Source organism: Symphalangus syndactylus, chromosome 8 (genome assembly GCF_028878055.3).
Source record: "Symphalangus syndactylus isolate Jambi chromosome 8, NHGRI_mSymSyn1-v2.1_pri, whole genome shotgun sequence".
Classification (NCBI taxonomy): domain Eukaryota; kingdom Metazoa; phylum Chordata; class Mammalia; order Primates; family Hylobatidae; genus Symphalangus; species Symphalangus syndactylus.
Genome location: NC_072430.2, coordinates 145,586,790 through 145,605,180, shown reverse-complemented (window position 1 = coordinate 145,605,180; position 18,391 = coordinate 145,586,790). Strand labels below are relative to the sequence as shown.

At 48.4% G+C, this 18,391-nt stretch overlaps 1 protein-coding gene across 8 annotated transcripts in view; it reads right to left on the bottom strand.

Annotated features, from left to right (window-relative positions):
• Positions 1 to 18,391, bottom strand: part of PPP1R7 (protein phosphatase 1 regulatory subunit 7) — a 36,495-nt gene that overhangs the window by 15,410 nt on the left and 2,694 nt on the right. For 4 of the 8 annotated variants that reach the window (XM_055291232.2, XM_063645359.1, XM_055291233.2 and 1 more), the window contains exons 2-8: positions 15,728 to 15,856; positions 11,524 to 11,579; positions 10,832 to 10,897; positions 10,038 to 10,168; positions 8,591 to 8,753; positions 6,239 to 6,355; positions 2,622 to 2,726 (exon numbers count right to left, since the gene is read on the bottom strand). In XM_055291232.2, the coding sequence (XP_055147207.1) occupies positions 2,622 to 2,726; positions 6,239 to 6,355; positions 8,591 to 8,753; positions 10,038 to 10,168; positions 10,832 to 10,897; positions 11,524 to 11,579; positions 15,728 to 15,856 (767 nt within the window). Of the gene's footprint in view, positions 1 to 1,888; positions 2,018 to 2,621; positions 2,727 to 6,238; positions 6,356 to 8,590; positions 8,754 to 10,037; positions 10,169 to 10,831; positions 10,898 to 11,523; positions 11,580 to 15,727; positions 15,857 to 18,391 lie in introns of those variants that run through there. The other 4 variants (XM_055291234.2, XM_055291236.2, XM_055291237.1 and 1 more) reach the window with 3 other exon arrangements.

Genomic DNA, 18,391 nt, shown 5'->3' with positions numbered 1-18,391 from the left:
GCCTTGGCGCCCAGCGCCCCAGCTGGCACCAGCTGCGTGTGTCAAGTCTGACACCACTCTCCAGCAGGCTATGCGCGGCATGCTGCCTAGGAGGTGCCTTCAAACCACCCCATCTTGGTGCCCTGGTCGGGTCTGCTCACAGAGTTATCAGGCTCAACAGTGTGCGAGGGAGGAGCTCAGTGGGGCGGGTTCAGAGCAAAAAGGACTGCAGGAAAATGTTGCAGAAGACTGTGGGTAATCCAATGACACACCACCTGGCGGTGGGGCTGGAACAGGCCTCTCTAGCACGGACGGCAGCTCTCCCCCACACTCTGCACCATTCTGAGATGCTCATGGCCATCTGGTATGCAAGCCCAGAAACTGGCAAAATGAAAGTGGCCTGGAACACAGGCAGGATTTGAGCCTCGTGAGGTCCAAGCACCAAGGCTCAGCGTGAGGGGCAGAGCCGGTGGTGGGCTCTGGCTGTCAGAACCGGTCCCTCACCTCTGAGCTCAGGGATCCAGGTAGGCACTCAACAGCATTTCATATTTTTCTAGAGGAGTTGGACAATGTTGTGAAAACTCATCCAAAAACAAACTAGTAAGAACCGCTTAAGAAATAGAAAAAAAGAATGGAACAGGGTGAGGAGAGCAGGCACACCAAAGGGCATGACACAACGCCACAAAAACTACATCTGTCAGGGACCACTGCAAACATATTCTAGACCAACGGGAGAGCCCAGAGCTGGAGGAAACATGAACAAGACAGGAGTCGTGAGACACTGGGATGGGGGCGTCGTCTAAGTTCCCACCTGGGACAAAACTACATTTACTTTCCTATTTCCCACCATAAAAATAAATTCCAGATAAATTAAGAAACAAAACTTAGGAGAAAATATTTGTCTGATCTTTAGTTGAAAAAAATGGCAGAGGAGCCGGGCGTGGTGGCTCACGCTTGTAATCCCAGCACTTTGGGAGGCCGAGGCGGGCGGATCACGAGGTCAGGAGATTGAGACCACGGTGAAGCCCCGTCTCTACTAAAAATACAAAAAATTAGCTGGGCGTGGTGGTGGGCGCCTGTAGTCCCAGCTACTCGGAGAGGCTGAGGCAGGAGAATGGCGTGAACCCGGGAGGCGGAGCTTGTGGTGAGCCGAGATCAGGCCACTGCACTCCAGCCTGGGTGACAGAGCGAGACTCCGTCTCAAAAAAAAAAAAAAAAAAAAAAAAAAATGGCAGAGGAGAGACTGTCACATTTGATCATGATGAAGATTACAATAACATAATTACCTTTAATACAACAATTTTTTTTTTTTTTTCTGTTTTGTTTCAGAGGCCCAAGAATAGTCTGGTGTTTAACCAAGATCACAGTGTAGCACTTCTACTGGTAAAATTCTGAATTACACCTTCTTTCCAGTTTTCCTGGGACTGGCTGCTTATCTGAACTGTGCTGCAGATTGATTGTCTCCCGGTGGACGCCTGGTGGTGACTGCAGGGCCTTGGCTCAGTGAGGCCAGGGTGCAGGAGGGCACCAGAGCTCCCTTGAGCATGGGCTCCCTGCTGCGCAGCCCACCCGGCCCCAACCCCAGCCCCTGCCACAGTCCTCAGCGCCATATTCCACAGCAGGCGTGTCTCCACTTACCACTCTAAACTACACAGGGGAACACTTGGTTTGCATGCTAGTTTTATAAACTTTTAATTTCAATGCAAAGTCAAAGGAAGGTGACCAAACTTTCCACAGGCAAATTTGAATTTTTCCAAAATTTTATGCAGGTGTTGGTGAAATTTACTGATGCCAACTAGGCCCTGGGGTTGAGGCACAAAGGCCTTTAATGAGATTGAAACACTATGTTTATAGACCAATCTGGTTATATTTGCTGGCAATTTAACAAAACAGAATAAAACAAGTAAAATTGAATGAGAAAAAGTCTTTTATTTGTCTTGAACACTGCACTGGGGCAGAGCAGGTGAGCTGGAGGCAGCTGAGGAGGGTGGGGGCTCTGTGAGCACACTTCTCCTCAGTATGTGAGGCTGTCCTGCACCTGAGTGAGAAGGGCCGGGGAGGGTGGAAGGAGCATGGACAGGTGAGGACAGGTGTGGACAGCAGGCAGGGAGGAATGGGGAAGGAGGAAGCTGCTCATACTGTAAGAGGAGGAGGGGGCTGGGACTGAGAGCTGGTCCTGTGCTCCCTGTGGGCTGGGAAGTAGGGGCTGAGGCCAGTGGACCCATGGGCAGAAGGTCAGTGGCCTAAAGGGATGCCAGTCACCCTCATACAGGGCCCTTTACGAGTAGGTTGGGTTTGTTTTTTTCAAACCTTGCAAAATGCCTGCAGTGCACAGTGGGTGTGCAGTGGATGCTGCCCCATTGAGGGAGCCTACGGAAGCCTGTGCTGAAATTCCACATAAAGCGTCAGCCCTTCGAGGCACACTCAGGGCAGAGGGCCAACAGGCACACACAGCTCCTGCACTTTTCGGTATGAGGAGGGCGTCCCTTAGTTTTTAGGATGGGAAGGTCTTTCTGATAAACCTCCAGAGGCAGGGCATCTTCCTGACACTGGCCCGAGAGGCCAGTGTGTGCTGGCTGGCCAGGTGCCTGCTCGCCTGGTGCCCACCACCCACAGCCCCAGACAGACAGTGGGTGTCTTACATTGTTCTCCAGGCCCTCGATGACCTCGATGCCATTGTGGCTGAGGTACAGCTCCCGCAGGTTCACCAGGTTCTGCAGACCCTCGATCTTGGTCAGCCGGTTGCTCTGCAAGAGGGAAACGAGGTTTTGTGTTATCTTTTTTTTTTTTTTTTTTTGAGACGGAGCCTCGCTCTGTCGCCCAGGCTGGAGTGCAGTGGCGCAATCTCGGCTCACTGCAAGCTCCGCCTCCCGGGTTCATGCCATTCTCCTGCCTCAGCCTCTCCGAGTAGCTGGGACTACAGGCGCCCGTCACCACGCCCGGCTAATTTTTTTTGTATTTTTTAGTAGAGACGGGGTTTCACCGTGGTCTCGATCTCCTGACCTCGTGATCCGCCCGCCTCGGCCTCCTAAAGTGCTGGGATTACAAGCGTGAGCCACCACGCCCGGCCAAGTTTTGTGTTATCTTGAAGAATTCTAAGAATAGAGCATTTCACTTAAAACATGCTAGAATGTGGCTGGGCGCGGTGGCTCATGCCTGTAATCCCAGCACTTTGGGAAGCCAAAGGGGGCAGATCACGAGGTCAGGAGATCGAGACCATCCTGGCTAACATGGTGAAACTCCATCTCTACTAAAAATACAAAAAATTAGCCAGATGTGGTGATGGGCGCCTGTAGTCCCAGCTACTCGGGGGGCCGAGGCAGGAGAATGGCGTGAACCCGGGAAGCGGAGATTGCAGTGAGCCGAGATTGTGCCACTGCACTCCAGCCTGGGCGACAGAGCGAGACTCCATCTCAAAAAAAAAAAAAAGGGCTGGGCATGGTGGCTCACGCCTGTAATCCCAGCACTTTGTGGGGCTGAGGCGGGAGGATCGTGAGGTCATGAGATCAAGACTATCCTGGCTAACACGGTGAAACCCCGTCTCTACGAAAAAAATACAAAAAAAATTAGCCAGGCGTGGTGGTGGGCACCTGTAGTCCCAGCTACTCGGGAGGCTGAGGCAGGAGAATGGCATGAACCTGGGAGGTGGAGCTTGCAGTGAGCCGAGATTGCACCACTGCACTCCAGCCTGGGTGACAGAGCGAGACTCCGTCTCAAAAAAAAAAAAAAAACAAAAAAAAAACACATGCTAGAATGGGACTCATGTAGAGAGAAAAAGAGGATCAAAATTTTGAGCCTGACTGAGCTAAAATTCATGCATGGGAATTACATGTTTTTTATATAAAGAATTCATTGTTAGGCCAGGTGCAGTGGCTCTCACCTCTAATCCCAGCACTTTGGGAGGCCAAGGCAGGAGGATCACCTGAGGTCAGGAGTTTGAGACCAGCCTGGCCAACAGGGTGAAACCCGTCTCTACTAAAAATACAAAAAATTAGCCAGGCGTGGTGGTGCACACCTGTAATCCCAGCTCCTTGGGAGGCTGAGGCAGGAGAATCACTTGAACCCAGGAGGCTGAGGTTGCAGTGAGCCAAGATTGTACCACTGCACTCCAGCCTGGGCAACAAGAGTGAAACTCCATCTCAAAAAAAAAAAAAAACAAAACACCAAAAAAAAGAACTCACTGTTAAAAGATATACTTGGTGAAGCTTTACCTGATTTAATAATTTTAAAGTGTAAAAATTACCGAATATTTTAAAGTAAATTAATTATAATTTCTTTCTTTCTTTTTTTTATTTGAGATGGACTCTTGCTCCGTCACCCAGGCTGGAGTGCAGTGGTGCGATCTTGGCTTATTGCAACCTCTGCCTCCTGGGTTCAAGCGATTCTCCTGTCTCAGCCTCCTGAGTAGCTGGGATTATAGGTGCCCACCACCACACCCGACTAATATTTATTTTGGTATTTTTAGTAGAGATGGGGGTATCACCATGTTGGCCAGGCTGGTCTTGAACCTGCCTTAGCCTCCCAGAGTGCTGGGATTACAGGCATGAGCCACCATGCCCGGCCTCTAATTTCTTTTAGTACATATTACAACTCAAATTAAACTTTAATAACTTTTTTTTTTTTGAGATAGAGCCTCGCTTTGTCACCCAGGCTGGAGTGCAGTGGCACAACCTTGGCTCACTGCAATGTCCTCCTCCTGGATTCAAGCATTTCTCCTGCCTCATCCTCTTGAGTAGCTGGGATGACAGGCACCTGCCACCATGCCTGGCTAATTTTTGTATTTTCAATAGAGATGAGATTTCACCATGTTGGCCAGGCTGGTCTCAAACTCCTGACCTCAAATGAACCACCTGCCTTGGCCTCCCAAAGGGCTAGGATTACAGGCGTGAGCCACCACGCCTGGCCTAAGAACTTTTTTTTATATTTTTAATTTTTTTAGAGATGGGCTCTCGCTATGTTGCCCAGGCTGGTCTTGAACTCCTGGGCTCAAGCGATCTGACCACCTAGACCTCCCAAAGTGCTGGGGTTACAGGCATAAGCCACTGCACCAGGCCAAGAACTTTCTTAAAGCTTGACAAACTTCTGCTTCACCAAGGGTTAAGAGTGGTTTTCACATGCCCCTCAGTGTTAGTAGAGAGGATCAACTAACCACACCGGACCTTGTCCCCAGAGCACTCTGTTCCATCTCGCTTCAAGGGTCCAATTCTGCTAATTTGCTTCCAACACAAAAGGTAAACAGGAGCCTAGGCACACCCAAGTGCTTACCAACTCCCAAATGCAGAAGTCTAACAGGGTTGATATTCTCTGTGCAATGGAAGGAATTGCTTCTACCATTGAGCCAAACACTTTAGAATTTAGAATAAGCTCCACCTTCTGAAGAAGTCCCCTTTGACTAAAAACCATCTAGGACTGCTACTGGGGGGGAAGGTGGGGGTGGGTGGGTGGAAAAAGCCAAAAACATGGCACTTAAGAATGAAATTTTTTGGGAGGCCAAGGCAGGAGGTTTGCTCGAGTCCAGGAGTTCAAGACCACCCTGGGCAACATAGGGAAACCCCTTCTCTACATAAAATACAAAAATTAGCCAGGCATGGTGGTGTGCACCTGCAGTCCCAGCTACTTGGGAGGCTGAGGAGGGAGGATTGCTTGAGCCTAGGAGTGTGAGGCTATAGTGAGCTATGAATGCACTTGTCACGGCACTCCTGCCTGGATGACAGAGTGAGACCTTGTCTCTTAAAAAAAAAAGAAAGGCCAGGAGTGGTGGCTCATGCTTGCAAACCCAGCATTTTGGGTGGCCAAGGCAGGAAGATCACATGAGGTCAAGAGTTCAAGACCAGCCTAAGCAACACAGTGAGACCTCATCTCTTCCATGCCTCACCCCCTCGACAAAATATTAGCTGAACGTGGTGGTGCATGCCTGTAGTCCTACTGACTTGGTAGGCTGAGGTGGGAGGTTGGCTTGAGCCCAGGAGTTGGAGGCTGCAGTGAGCTATGATAGCACCACTGCACTGCAGCCTGAGTGACAGATAAAGACCCTGTCTCTAAAAAAGTAAAAAAAATAAATAAAAAATAAAAAAGAGAATCAAGTTTTTGCTTGGCACATGTGTGTATAAAGTCTATGGTATCTAATGTTTCAATTGCTTACTAATAGTGAAATGAAGTGCCAATTGTGAAGGCAGTGAAGGATAAAAACTAAGGTTGTGTCCAGCAGCATTGGCCCTGCCAGGGCTCGCGGGGAAGGGCAGCTCAGGAAGCTCCGTACCTGCATACTGAGGACTGTCAGGTTGGTGAGCGCATCCAGGTTCTGAAGTTTAGTAATTTTGTTTTTCCCCAAAAACAAACTCTCCAGGTTGGTTAAGGTGTCGATATTTTCGATTGCCTGTGGAAAGGACAGAACAGCAATGAGTACTGCAGTTGACGGGCTGTGCCAGGCAGCCGGCAGGTGCCTGGACTGGGGCAGAGCTGTCTGGGCTTCAGCTCTGTGACATGGGGCTAGTGACGTATCTGCTAAGACTTCCAGTGGAAATCCTACTTGAAGGTAGAATACAATAGTGGCGAGTCCAAGACTGTCTTGAGCTCACTCCCAACCCTCTGATTTCCTGGGGTGCTAAGGAACAGTCTCAGAACCCAAGGACCAGTAGATTCCCAAGTCCCTTCCAGTTCTAAATTTGTGAGCTGACCCATTAAAATGTCCTCCTGCCGGGCACGGAAATCCCAGCACTTTGGGAAGCTGAGGTGGGCGGATCACAAGGTCAGGAGATCGAGACCATCCTGGCTAACACAGTGAAACCTTGTCTCTACTAAAAATACAAAAAAATTGGCTGGGCGTGGCGGCGGGCGCCTGTAGTTCCAGCTACTCCGGAGGCTGAGGCAGGAGAATGGCGTGAACCCGGGAGGCGGAGCTTGCAGTGAGCCGAGATTGTGCCATTGCATTCCAGCCTGGGCAACAGCACAAGACTCCATCTCAGAAAAAAAAAAAAAAAAAAGTCCTCCCAAGAGCCTCAGTCTCTACAGAAGTGAGGCACTGTGACCTCAAGTCTTTGAAATCCTGGGACCCTCACTTAGGATTCCTGGGGGGCCCTCACACCACAGTACTCTTCCCCTCTTGCCCAGTTTCCACACCCTCCTACATCACTCTTCCTTGCTGTGATCAAGTGCTCCTCTATTCAACCATAAACCTCCAGAGGCAGTGACCACGCTGCCCTGTCTGGTCTCCCCATGGTGACTTGCCGACAGCAGGATGTTTAATGACTGTTTATTGATTTGACTTCAGTTTCCCTCCTCTGTCAGTTCACTCTCTCTCAGAACAAGTCATTCTTTAAATATTTCAGCAGACACAAAATAACCAGATGAGGTGCATGCTAACCACGAGGGGACTCCAGGAGGGAGGATGGTGTGCTAATCCACACGCCACCGCAGGACTTGGTGGGGGCGGGGGCATCCTCACATGCTGTAGCCTGCATTAATTTGTGATGAGCCACTGTTCCCCTAGAAAGTTCCATAGTGAGACACTTGGTAAAGTGCGGACATCTGGGCTGCTCTCTAGTTTTAAATGTGTTGCTTTGCTATTTGTGGCCATGAGATCTCTAACGATAACTGTCAAGAGACCCTTGCCAAAACCACCCTCCCTTGGTTTGTATCCTGTCCAAGCTCTCAAGGGCCCAGGACAGACATAACATGCTATAATACTTCCAGAAGCCAAACAGAGGGGCATTCTGAACATGGGCAGGGGCGGATGTGCTCAGAAACACCTGCCAAAGCCACTAAGCAAGGCCGGGGGAAGCACAGGCTCTGTGCCATGACCCTGATTAGGAGCCAGGCATGGGGCTCGAATGCTCTTTTGGCTGACAGAAGTCCTCCTCCCTGCCCACGGGAACCCTCCTTCCTCTGTGCACGGCAGATCCACCTCCAATGTCAGTCCTCCTGGGACACCCTCTCAAGTTCCCCTCCAGCACATGACGGTGGTTATGAGTCAGCTGGTGAAGACTTGATCCTGCTTCTGTGGAACACCAGATCACTTTTCAAAAGTCTTTTATTTCCATTCTGTCCCATGTTTTCAAGGTCAAATGGATCCTGGAGAACAGATGTAATCCTGCTGGGGACTGTGTCCCAGGAGTATAAAGCCGTCCAGGGAGGAAGGCCCAACTCAGCACTGCCTTTGGGAGTGTGTCAGCATCAAGAGACTTTCTAAAGCCGCTGGTACGTACATCAGTTCACTTCAAGTGCCCACTTTGCTGGGCTTGGGAAACTTTCATCTCAAAGAAGCATGCCAGAGAAGATTACTATGAGTAAGTTCAAGAGCAAGGCATTCAGGTCGGTTGGCTCATCTCAGGCAGAATGTAACTGGGAATGGTGTGATTCAGGGTCATGATTTGGATGAAGAGCAACTGAAATCTACATGCAGAAGAAAGGCTAGACCACTCAGGACTTACTGATACTGACTTCCAGTTAGCATTTTTTCTTAAAAAAACAATAATTTCCTTGTTCATGAAAAAAACCACAGCATCATAAGAAATGCATACTCACCATGCATTCTACATATACCCACTGAGTCCACACACAACCCGCTAGCTGCCTCTCCCTGAATATACTAGTCAGGGCTGTCTGCACCTACCCGGATGCGGTTAGATCCCAGCTCTAGCATCTGTAGTTGATGTAAGTTGCTTAAGTTCTCAATTTTACTGATTTTATTGTTGACCAAGAAGAGTTTTTTCAGTCGTGTCAACTTGTCAACCCCTTCGATGTTTCTCAGCAGATTAAAAGAAATATCTAGAATCCTGAGAACAACCAAAACAGTTTTTTAAAAAATTACATGAGCATAGGTTGCACAGAACTCACAATTTAACCGCTGAAGGTGGCATCCCCATCAGGGACTGCAGTCACTACGAGGCGGGCGAGGGTGGGGTGGTCTGACTGTGCCCCTGTTGCCGCCTGGCTCACACTGATGCTGTCATGAGGGGTTTGGAGGCTGCCCAGGAGCCTGGAGCAAGCCAAAGGCAGCCTACAGGCTCCTGACGCCCTGGCTCCCAGTACAGTATCTGAGACAGAAACTATGTTTCATTCACACCTGTGCCCATGACAGGACCTCACACCAGGCTCTGCACACAGAAGGGGCCTGAGAAGTATTGAATTAGAAATAGAAACAAAACAAGCACAAATGAATGAGCAACAAAGGGCAGAAATCCAGGTAAAGTTATAATTAGGACCTGGCTCCTTCTTTTTTAATTTTAATTTTTGTAGACAGGTCTTGTTATGTTGCCCAGGCTATTTCGAACTTCTAGGTTTAAGTGATCCTCCCAATTTGGCCTCCCAAAGCACTGAGATTACAGGTATGTACCACTGCACCTGGCCTAGGACCTAACTCCTTAAATTAGAAATGTCACTTTTTTTTTTTTTTTTGAGACGGAGTCTCGCTGTCACCCAGGCTGGAGTGCAGTGGCGCGATCTCGGCTCACTGCAGGCTCCGCCCCCTGGGGTTCACGCCATTCTCTTGCCTCAGCCTCCCGAGTAGCTGGGACTGCAGGTGCCCGCCACTTCGCCTGGCTAATTTTTTCTATTTTTAGTAGAGATGGGGTTTCACCGGGTTAGCCAGGATGGTCTCGATCTCCTGACCTCGTGATCCGCCCGCCTCGGCCTCCCAAAGTGCTGGGATTACAGGTGTGAGCCACCGCGCCCGGCTGTCACTTTTTTTTTTTTAATTTAAAAAAAGAGTATTCAAAAGGCAAGAGGAAATTCTGGATTAACTTTCCCCTCTACCGATTTCAGTATCATCCCTGAATGGAGGCTTTCCAGAAGTCCCCACTGCAGCCTTCCCATCAAAGATTTACTTTGGAAGCCAGGATTGTTCAGGAAGCCGAAGACATGCATGAAGCCAGTGAGGCCTCCTGGAGCCCTGAACACAGCAGGAAGAGACTTGGGATTCAGATGCAGGGCAGGACCATGTGGCAGAGGCAGCCTGTCAAGGGCTAAGAGCCAGCAGGAAGTTGGCTCTGGAGAGACTGGACACCCCCCACCCAGTGGCCTTCCCACCATGCTGTTCTCCTGTGGGTCTCATGACTCACTCCAGCTCTGTTAGCGCCTCCAGATTCTCAATCTTCTTGATCTGGTTGTCGTAAAGATCCAGCTCTCGAAGACTCTGTAGCTCCTCCAGATTCTCAATGCATTTAATTAAATTTTGGCGGAGGCAGAGAGTCTGGGGGATGGGAAAAGGACAATTGACACAGGCAAGGGGGAGGCCATGAGAAGGCCTCATCTGGTACTGGAGGACACAGGACAGGCCTTTCTGGTGGAAGGACATGTCTTCATTCTCCTGCTGTTTCCTAGAAAGGTGCGGACCTTTGAGAGGCAGGTGGGCAAGGGCACTAAGCTAGAATTCCTCAACACACCTGAGGATGGGCAGGAACCCAAAGGGAGGCAGGAGGCAGGCCCCCCGCACCAAGCAGGCCTAGCTGGGGAGGGAGGCGTTGGCCTGGGGTATGGGTGTTTGCCACTACCTGGCAGAACATAAGAACCTTTGGTGGGCTCAATTTTGACAAATTGAAGTGAGATGCAGGGAGGACCGTAAAATTCAGTGAGTGCCTAATTGAACACAGACACAGAACTGAGGCAGGCCAGAGTCACAGGTCACTGGCTGCCTGGCTCAGGAGAGCCAGCCCCAGGGCTGCGCCTCAAGTCCCTCGACTGCTATCTCACACCTGCTGTGCTCCCAGTAAAGAAAGGCCTGCTACAAGGTGGAGGCAGTCACGCCTCCCACAGGCTGGGACAAGGACCACAACTTAGGGCTGATTGCTCGATTCTGGACTTATCCACATCCTATGGGTGAGCGTCATAGTCCCCTCATGAGAGTCCCTCTCACCTTCACTTTCTTCAGTACCTCAAATCCTTCAATCTTCCCAATGCGATAATGATTCAAATCAACATCCTGAAACAAAGCAGAAATCTATACTCAGCTATAGCAAAGTGGCTGGAGACCTGTGTCGTCCTAGAAGAGGAGCTATCAGAGGAGGCCTGGAAGTGGGCAGCAGTGGGGTAGGCAGTGCCAGGTGGCTCGGCAGCACACAGATGTCAGTGACAAGGTGTGCTGCGGGGGCTCTTTGGCTTAGTGATGACTATGTAAAACTGGCCCTTAAAATGATTGGTACGTGACATCTTTTTCTCATTCCTTAGATCCTGTATGCACAAAACATAAGCTCAGGCTCTGAGGATATGCACCCCATCCCATCACCATCAGAGACACGCTGTGAGCTCAGGAGGCCCAGCGGCCAGTCATATACAGCCTGGGGCCGTTGGGACCCCCATGTACAATGTAATCATCAGACCCAGACAATGTTTGAGTCAAAGGCATCTCATCTGCCACACAATCCTCAAGGGTGGAACAGACATGGGGATACCAATCACTGGTAAGAAAAACATGAACACAGGACTCTGACTCAACCAAGGGAGGCTTGGGCCACCTCTCCAGGGAAATAACTTACTAATCTCATACAAGATAATCTGACAGCGTGGTCCATCACCACGCCCAAGGCTGGGCTGCACAGGCAGCATTACCTCTGCATCTCTGTCCAGGTTGATGGTTTCCATGTCCACAGGCAGCTCATGTTCTTCTGAAAAAATAGGAAAAAGAGGTTTGTTCAGAACCCCATTAACAGGAGGCATTGGTGAAGAGCTGCTTCTGGCTGAGGTCTGGGGCTGTTTGGTGCCCAGAGCCAGCTCAAACCCCGAGGAGGAACCAATGGGAAGGTTTGCTTCGGACCTGGAGAATGTGGCAGGGTTAGACCCTGCTCCAACAATAGTGATGTTTTAAGCATTCTGAATTTCCTGAATTCAGATATTGGCAAAGGTCTCCAAACATCCATCTGTGCCTTTGAACTTCCTGAGAAAGGAAATGTGTTTTGAAGCTGTTAGTGGGAAGGAGGGGAGGAAGCAGCTGAGTGCAGGTGAGCAGGGCAGCACTACTGCCTTTCCGTGACTCCCAGAGCTGCAGAACTGGCAGCAGCCTGCCTCCTATGTAGCTTTTCTCTTTTTGTTTGTGGCAATAAACCAGGCTATTAGAATCTAGACCATGCTGGGCACATCAGATGCTCTAGGATGGGCCTTTTATTGCTTTGGAAGGTGGCCCAGCATCTACCAACACTTCCCTCTGCAAAGAGCAAAACAAAACAAAACATAGTTCAACAGATAGGATCAAAGAGGCTCACTGAATAATTTAAACACACTTCTCAATGGGGAGACTGGTGAACTCACTCCAGTAGAGAAGCCCATTGGATTTCACGAGGACTCTCCACCCTGGGAGCCGGCCTCCTCTGTGCGGAGGAGGCAGAGAGCTGCTCTCCCTGCTGAGGCGACAGCCTCCCTGTTAAGCACTTCCTCATTTCATTTCATTGTAACCTACCTCAGCATATGTGCTGAAAAGGACTAAGACATACACAGATGCACACACACACGCATGCACAAAGACACACGCATGCACGACAGTGGTATACACAGACTCATGCAGACACACAAACACGCACACTCACCCCTCAAAACACTTAAAAAAAATTAACAGTAATTCCTCAACATCACCAAAGATTGTCAGTGTTCGTATTTCCTCAACTGTCTTAACATTTCTTCCCTTAGTTTACTTGCATTATGATCCAAATAAGGCTGTATATTGTGACTAGATGGTATTTCTCTTTTAAAAATTTTTTTAATTAGTTTTTTTTTTAAGAGACAGGGTCTCACTCTGCTGCTAAGGCTGGAGTATAGTGGTGTGATCATAGCTCACTGCAGCCTTGAACTTGTGGGCTCAGGCAATCTTTGTCTTAGGCTCCCAGGAAGCTGAGACTACAGGTGTCTGCCACCATGCCTGACTAATTTTTTAAAACCATGTTTTGCACAATCAGGGTCTCGCTATGTTGCCCAGGCTGGTCTGGAACTCCTAGCCTCAAGTGATCCTCCCACCTTGGCCTCCCAAAGTGCCAGGATTACAGGCACGAGCCACTGCACCCAGCCCAGCATTTTTCTTAAATTTCTTTTTTCCCCTTGCAGTTTTCTGTTGTAGGAAAACAAGCTGTTTGTCTTGTAGTGCTTCTCCCAGTCTGGATTCTGTGAATTATACCCATAGGATGCTCTTTCTCCTGTAAACGGATTGTCATTGTCACTACCTTACAGGGCTGTCAGCGCTCTTATTGTGGCTCTTCCTAGAGCAAACGTGCACTTGCTTCTGCAGGGGAGTGAGCTCACACAGCCCTGGACCACATGCCAAGGGCTGGCTCCTCCAGCCTGGCTCCTCACCTCACCTGGAGGCCTCTGAGAGGAGCACTTGACATCAGACCAGCTTAACAAAGTAATGATCCCACATGGCTGCATTCACTTCACTGTTTTTCCACTATGCCTTTTCTATAACCATCAACTGTGGTTGGTTAAAAAAAAAAATATATAGCTTATCCACAACTGTAAAGGATACCAACCTGAGAATTAAATAAAAGGAACTGGGCAAAACCAAGAGATAGATATAAATCACCTCAAAAGACAATGTCAAGTCACCGTTCATAAGCTCAGCAAGTTGCACTGGAAGAGGCGCTACAATTAAGGCAGGGCGCCCAGGTCGTGTAGTCCAAACCAGGACCCTTTGAGAGCAGAAGGGCACAGTTATGCTGGGCCAGCAGGCAGAAACGGGCTCCTCAGGACATATGGTCACATGGCTTTAAGGGGTCTTGTTTGTAATACATCCAGCATGGCTGGCCGCTCACCACTCAAAATGTCAGCTAACCTCTGAAACAAGGTTTCCAGCCTAGAATGCCCTTCTGAGTGTATTACATATTCATCATATTTTAAAAATAATTTAGGGAAAATAGGTAGAAGGTAACAGTTGACATGATTAAATTTGTTTTAATTGAATTTAAGACTCAAGTAAACACAGGAGAAAGTCTTGGCTCCTCTAAGGGCTAGAAATGCATATTCCCAGAAAATTCATAATCGGCTAATCATCTCGAAGAAAAAAACTTGGATTTTTCTAGGCCAGGCCAGCGGGTCTGCCTTGTAGCCATGTGCCCTTGGACAAGCGGCAGAGAGTCTCATTTTCCTCATCTATAACACATTACCACACTGTGTACTTACAGAACATGATGACAACATCATTAGCCTGTGCTAGTGAGCCAGGAAAAGAAAGCACACAGGGCTTGCTCTGCCAACTCTCAAGTCCTCCATAAACACCCAATGTCTCAGCAACACCCATCTGAGGATAGCGGGGGCTCCTACCGCTCCACTGTTGGTGACTAAGCCAGGCGATAACGGAAGCTTCCATCTATCACTCCCATGCACTTTATTCCACCCACATCACTTCCAGAACATCAGCCCCAAAGTTCCAAAGTGAATGTGACTGGTACTTTTGTGGTAATCTCCTTGTGCCTTAAAAGTAGGTTGCCATAGTTACCAATCATCTTTGCTGGCACAGAGAGCACAATGTTATTTTAAAAATTAGGTTTGTTTCTTTATAAATTTATTTTCATTTTTATAAGGGATGCATGATTATTCATACACTGTATACAAATCTAGAAAACACAAAATGTATAGATCCTTCTTAAACCTGCTGTTTGGAAAGACTCAGCCCGTCTGATGTGTTTTCTTTCCATAGCAGGTAAAGTACATATATGCATGCATACTGTTCAGAAACTTTTTTTTTTTTTGAGATGGAGTCTCACTCTGTTGCCCCGGCTGGAGTGCAGTGGTGTGATCTCAGCTCACTGCAACCTCTGCCTCCCTGGTTCAAGTGATTCTCCTGCCTCAGCCTCCCGAGTAGCTGGGACTACAGGTGCACACACCACCATGCCTGGCTAATTTTTCTTTTTTTCGTATTTTCAGTAGAGACGGGGTTTCACCATGTTGGCCAGGCTGGTCTCGAACTCCTGACCTCAAGTGATCCACCCGCCTTGGCCTCCCAAAGTGCTAGGATTACAGGCGTGAGCCATCACGCCCGGCCACATCTAAGCACTTTAGAAGTCAATCCTCAGGCCTATAAAAATGGTAAGGCAAGACTCAGAAATAATTTCTCTCAGAGACTAAAGGTTTCTATTGCTGTGGTAGGACATAGAAACATAGCAGTCAGCCATAACGTTTATTTCAAATCTCATTTCCTAAACATATGGTTAATAAAACAATGTTGCGGTTCTTTTTTTTTTCCTTTTTTTTTTTTTGAGATGGAGTATCCCTCTGTCACCCAGGCTGGAGTGCAGTGGTGCGTTCTTGGCTCACTGCAACCTCCACCTCCTGGGTTCAAGCGATTCTCCTGCCTCAGCCTCCCGAGTAACTGGGATTACAGGCACATGCTGCCATGCCCGGCTAATTTTTGTATTTTTTGTAGAGACAGGGTTTCACCATGTTGGCCAGGATGGGCTTGATCTCCTGACCTCATGATCCACCCGCCTTGGCCTTCCAAAGTGCTGGGATTACAGGCATGAGCCACCACGCCTGGCCAACGATGTCGTGGTTCTATCTCAGACGGCATACTAGTACCAATATTCGTGCTAGGATTTGCCTTCAGTGGAATTGGAAAAAACCACATCCTTTCTGCAAATGCCGTCAATGAGTCAACCTGCTGAGGGAGCACCTCGAAGAGCATATCCACCTGCCCTGGGCCACTGAGGGCCCCTAAGGAGCACGGCAGTCCTTCTCCAGACCGACACAGCACCCACGCCCAGGGCCAGACCATGTGCAGCACAGCCCACATCCCCCAACCAGCAGATGTCCCCAAGGGAGCTGCGCCTGGTACCTTCTGGGTCCTCCTCCCCCTGCTCCTCCCCATCCTTCAGGCTTTGTTCACTGAGGTCGGCCACGATGCCGCTGCTGTGTTTCTTCCCTTCTTCATCGCCGGATTCTTCGGACTCGACCCTCCTGTCAACTGAACCCACACATGTCAATGAGAATTCACATCTACTTTATGGGACTTTGAGGAACATATAATAAACACTCAGTTGTAAGTCAAGAGGATTTCATTTAAACATGTTTGTTGAATCCAGTTCAATGAACATTGAGTGTCTCCCATGTCCCAGCACCACTTGAGGCATACGGCCGCAGGGAGAATGGGGAGCAGAGTGTGGTGCCCACATGGACACTTAGGTGAGGTACACACTACTTCTGCCCTCAAGGAGCTTGTGAAGAATTGCCCAGTGTTCTGAAAGCCTTGGATCACCTGTGATTAAATCCACTAATGGAATCAGGTAGTGAAGCACCTCCTGAGTGCCTTTCACTTTTGGGCTGGGTGATCACCACTGTGACCCTTCTGCCACGTATCTCCATCCATGCTCTACTATTCATCTGGCTAAGAAAACCAGCCAAGTTCACAGGCCCACATTCTGAAAGAAATCAAGACTAACTCAAATCAGACTGTGGGCAGGGAGGATCACTAAGGAAAAGGAGAATACAGCCAATAGTGCTGACTGCCCACAGAAAGCTCACTGGTGTGAAATGAGCTTTCACACTGGACACTAGACAGAGTGTTAGCAACTTAAGGCTTTTAAAGGTTCATAAATATTTTTTGAATTAAAGAACAAGGCAATTCAATGTGTCTCAGGTAAAAATTCTTCGGTAAGGTTGTCAAATCATTTTTCTTTTTTATAACTTTACTCATGACCTCTTTTGGAAGTCTGTCTGGAAAACATGAGGCACTAACACATTACTTGGAATTATCAACCATACTGAAAATACTCTCTTTCCTGACTATGGTTTATCTACAAAGAGATGTGCTCTTTGAGGGAAAAAGTTCAATTTCATCTTTGTACTTTCTGCTTAGCCTAGCAAAGTAAAACCCAAGAAAGAATTGCTATATAAAAGAAGTCCTTATAAAACCCACCTCCAAAACCTCCAAATCCATCTCTTCTTCCCTACCCCCGCAATGACGGTGGCTCAGTTACTTATTAGCTGCAGCCTGGGCTCCGGCCCTGCCTCCTAACTCGTCTCTGTGACTTGTCTTGCCCTGTTTATTCTCCACTGCCAGAGAGTCTGATCTAATTCTAAAATCCAAATCTGATATTTGAGTCCAAAAGTATTTCTGGAATGCTCTTCCTGAGTTTGCATCTTGCTGCTAGAGCTGCAGCTTTGGCAAATCGTTTCCATTTGAAAGCCTCAATCTCCTAGTCTGTGGAAGGGAGCTAGTATAGAACCTATGCCTCAGCAAGTTGCTGTCACGGTTAAATTAGAAAAGGCACAAGAGCAGTTAGCACGTGCATGACATGCAGGAGATATTTAACAAATTAGTCACCACCAGGCACAGGTCACTTGATGGTCCAGGCTGAGGGAGAGAAAGTTCTACTGCATGACAATCTGGCGCAAAAACCCCAGTAAGAGGAGTGGTGTAGGTTAGGAAAGGCTTAGCTAATGAAGGTTGGCCAAAGGGCAGCAGAGAGGGTCTGGAACATGGGACAGTGGATCAGCATGTAAGAAAATGACTTTGGTGTACTGCGGATGATGGGCTGGTGAGCAAGGACAATCAATCTAGCCTAGAGATGACGAAGGTCTGAGTTAAGGTACTGGCAATGGGAATGGAGGACGTATCAGAGATTTGGAGATACTTTTAAAAGTAAAAGTCAGAGCTCCTTGACTAATAGGACATAGGTGGGAGTGGGACAGAGAGAAAAGCCGGGCTTTTATATTTGTCATTTACCAAGACATGGAAACAGCTGAAGAAGGAGTGGGAGGATATGAAGAGGCCCTTCTTACTTAAAAAGACTCAAAGGGTATGAAGTCCAAGACCCTTAACACTACCGCTCCCATCCCCACCACATATGATTTGGTCAAACTCTCCTCCACACCCTTTGACCGCAGTTTTCTTCGTCTTGAGTGATTCTTGCTCTTTTCCCTCACCCCATCCCCAACCTCGTTGCCTTCGAGTTATTCTTCAGGCTCCAGCTCAGAGCTGGCCCTGCTTCTGCAGCAGTCACCACTCCTAAACATGTCAGCCCTTCCTTCTGCACCCGCCCTCCTTCCCCAGCTCCACATTCCCCTTCCCTACCACTTTCACATGAGGCAGTGACTGCTCTTCTGGGAGGTCTGTACCCCTCACCAAACCATGGGACCCAAAAGCACTTAAGCACTTGATGACACAACTGATTCCCCAGATGCTAAGTGGGTGTGTGCACGCATGTTTATACACATACTGTACATGCACATATATGACTGTACCTACAAATATGTAGAAAATTATATATAAATACATGTGTACGTATAACATATACATATACGCATGTGGTTTTTTTTTTTCAACAAAGTGAATGAGGAGGAAGAAAGTTGAATTTAGACTTTTTGGAACTATGACAGCTTTGAAAACAGGTATCACCTTGTGTAACTCAATCTTCTGGTTCCTTGTTACCCCTTCGCAACAGTCCACTCGATTTCAAGAGAAGACCCTTCTCCACCCTCACCACGTGAACCAAGGAGC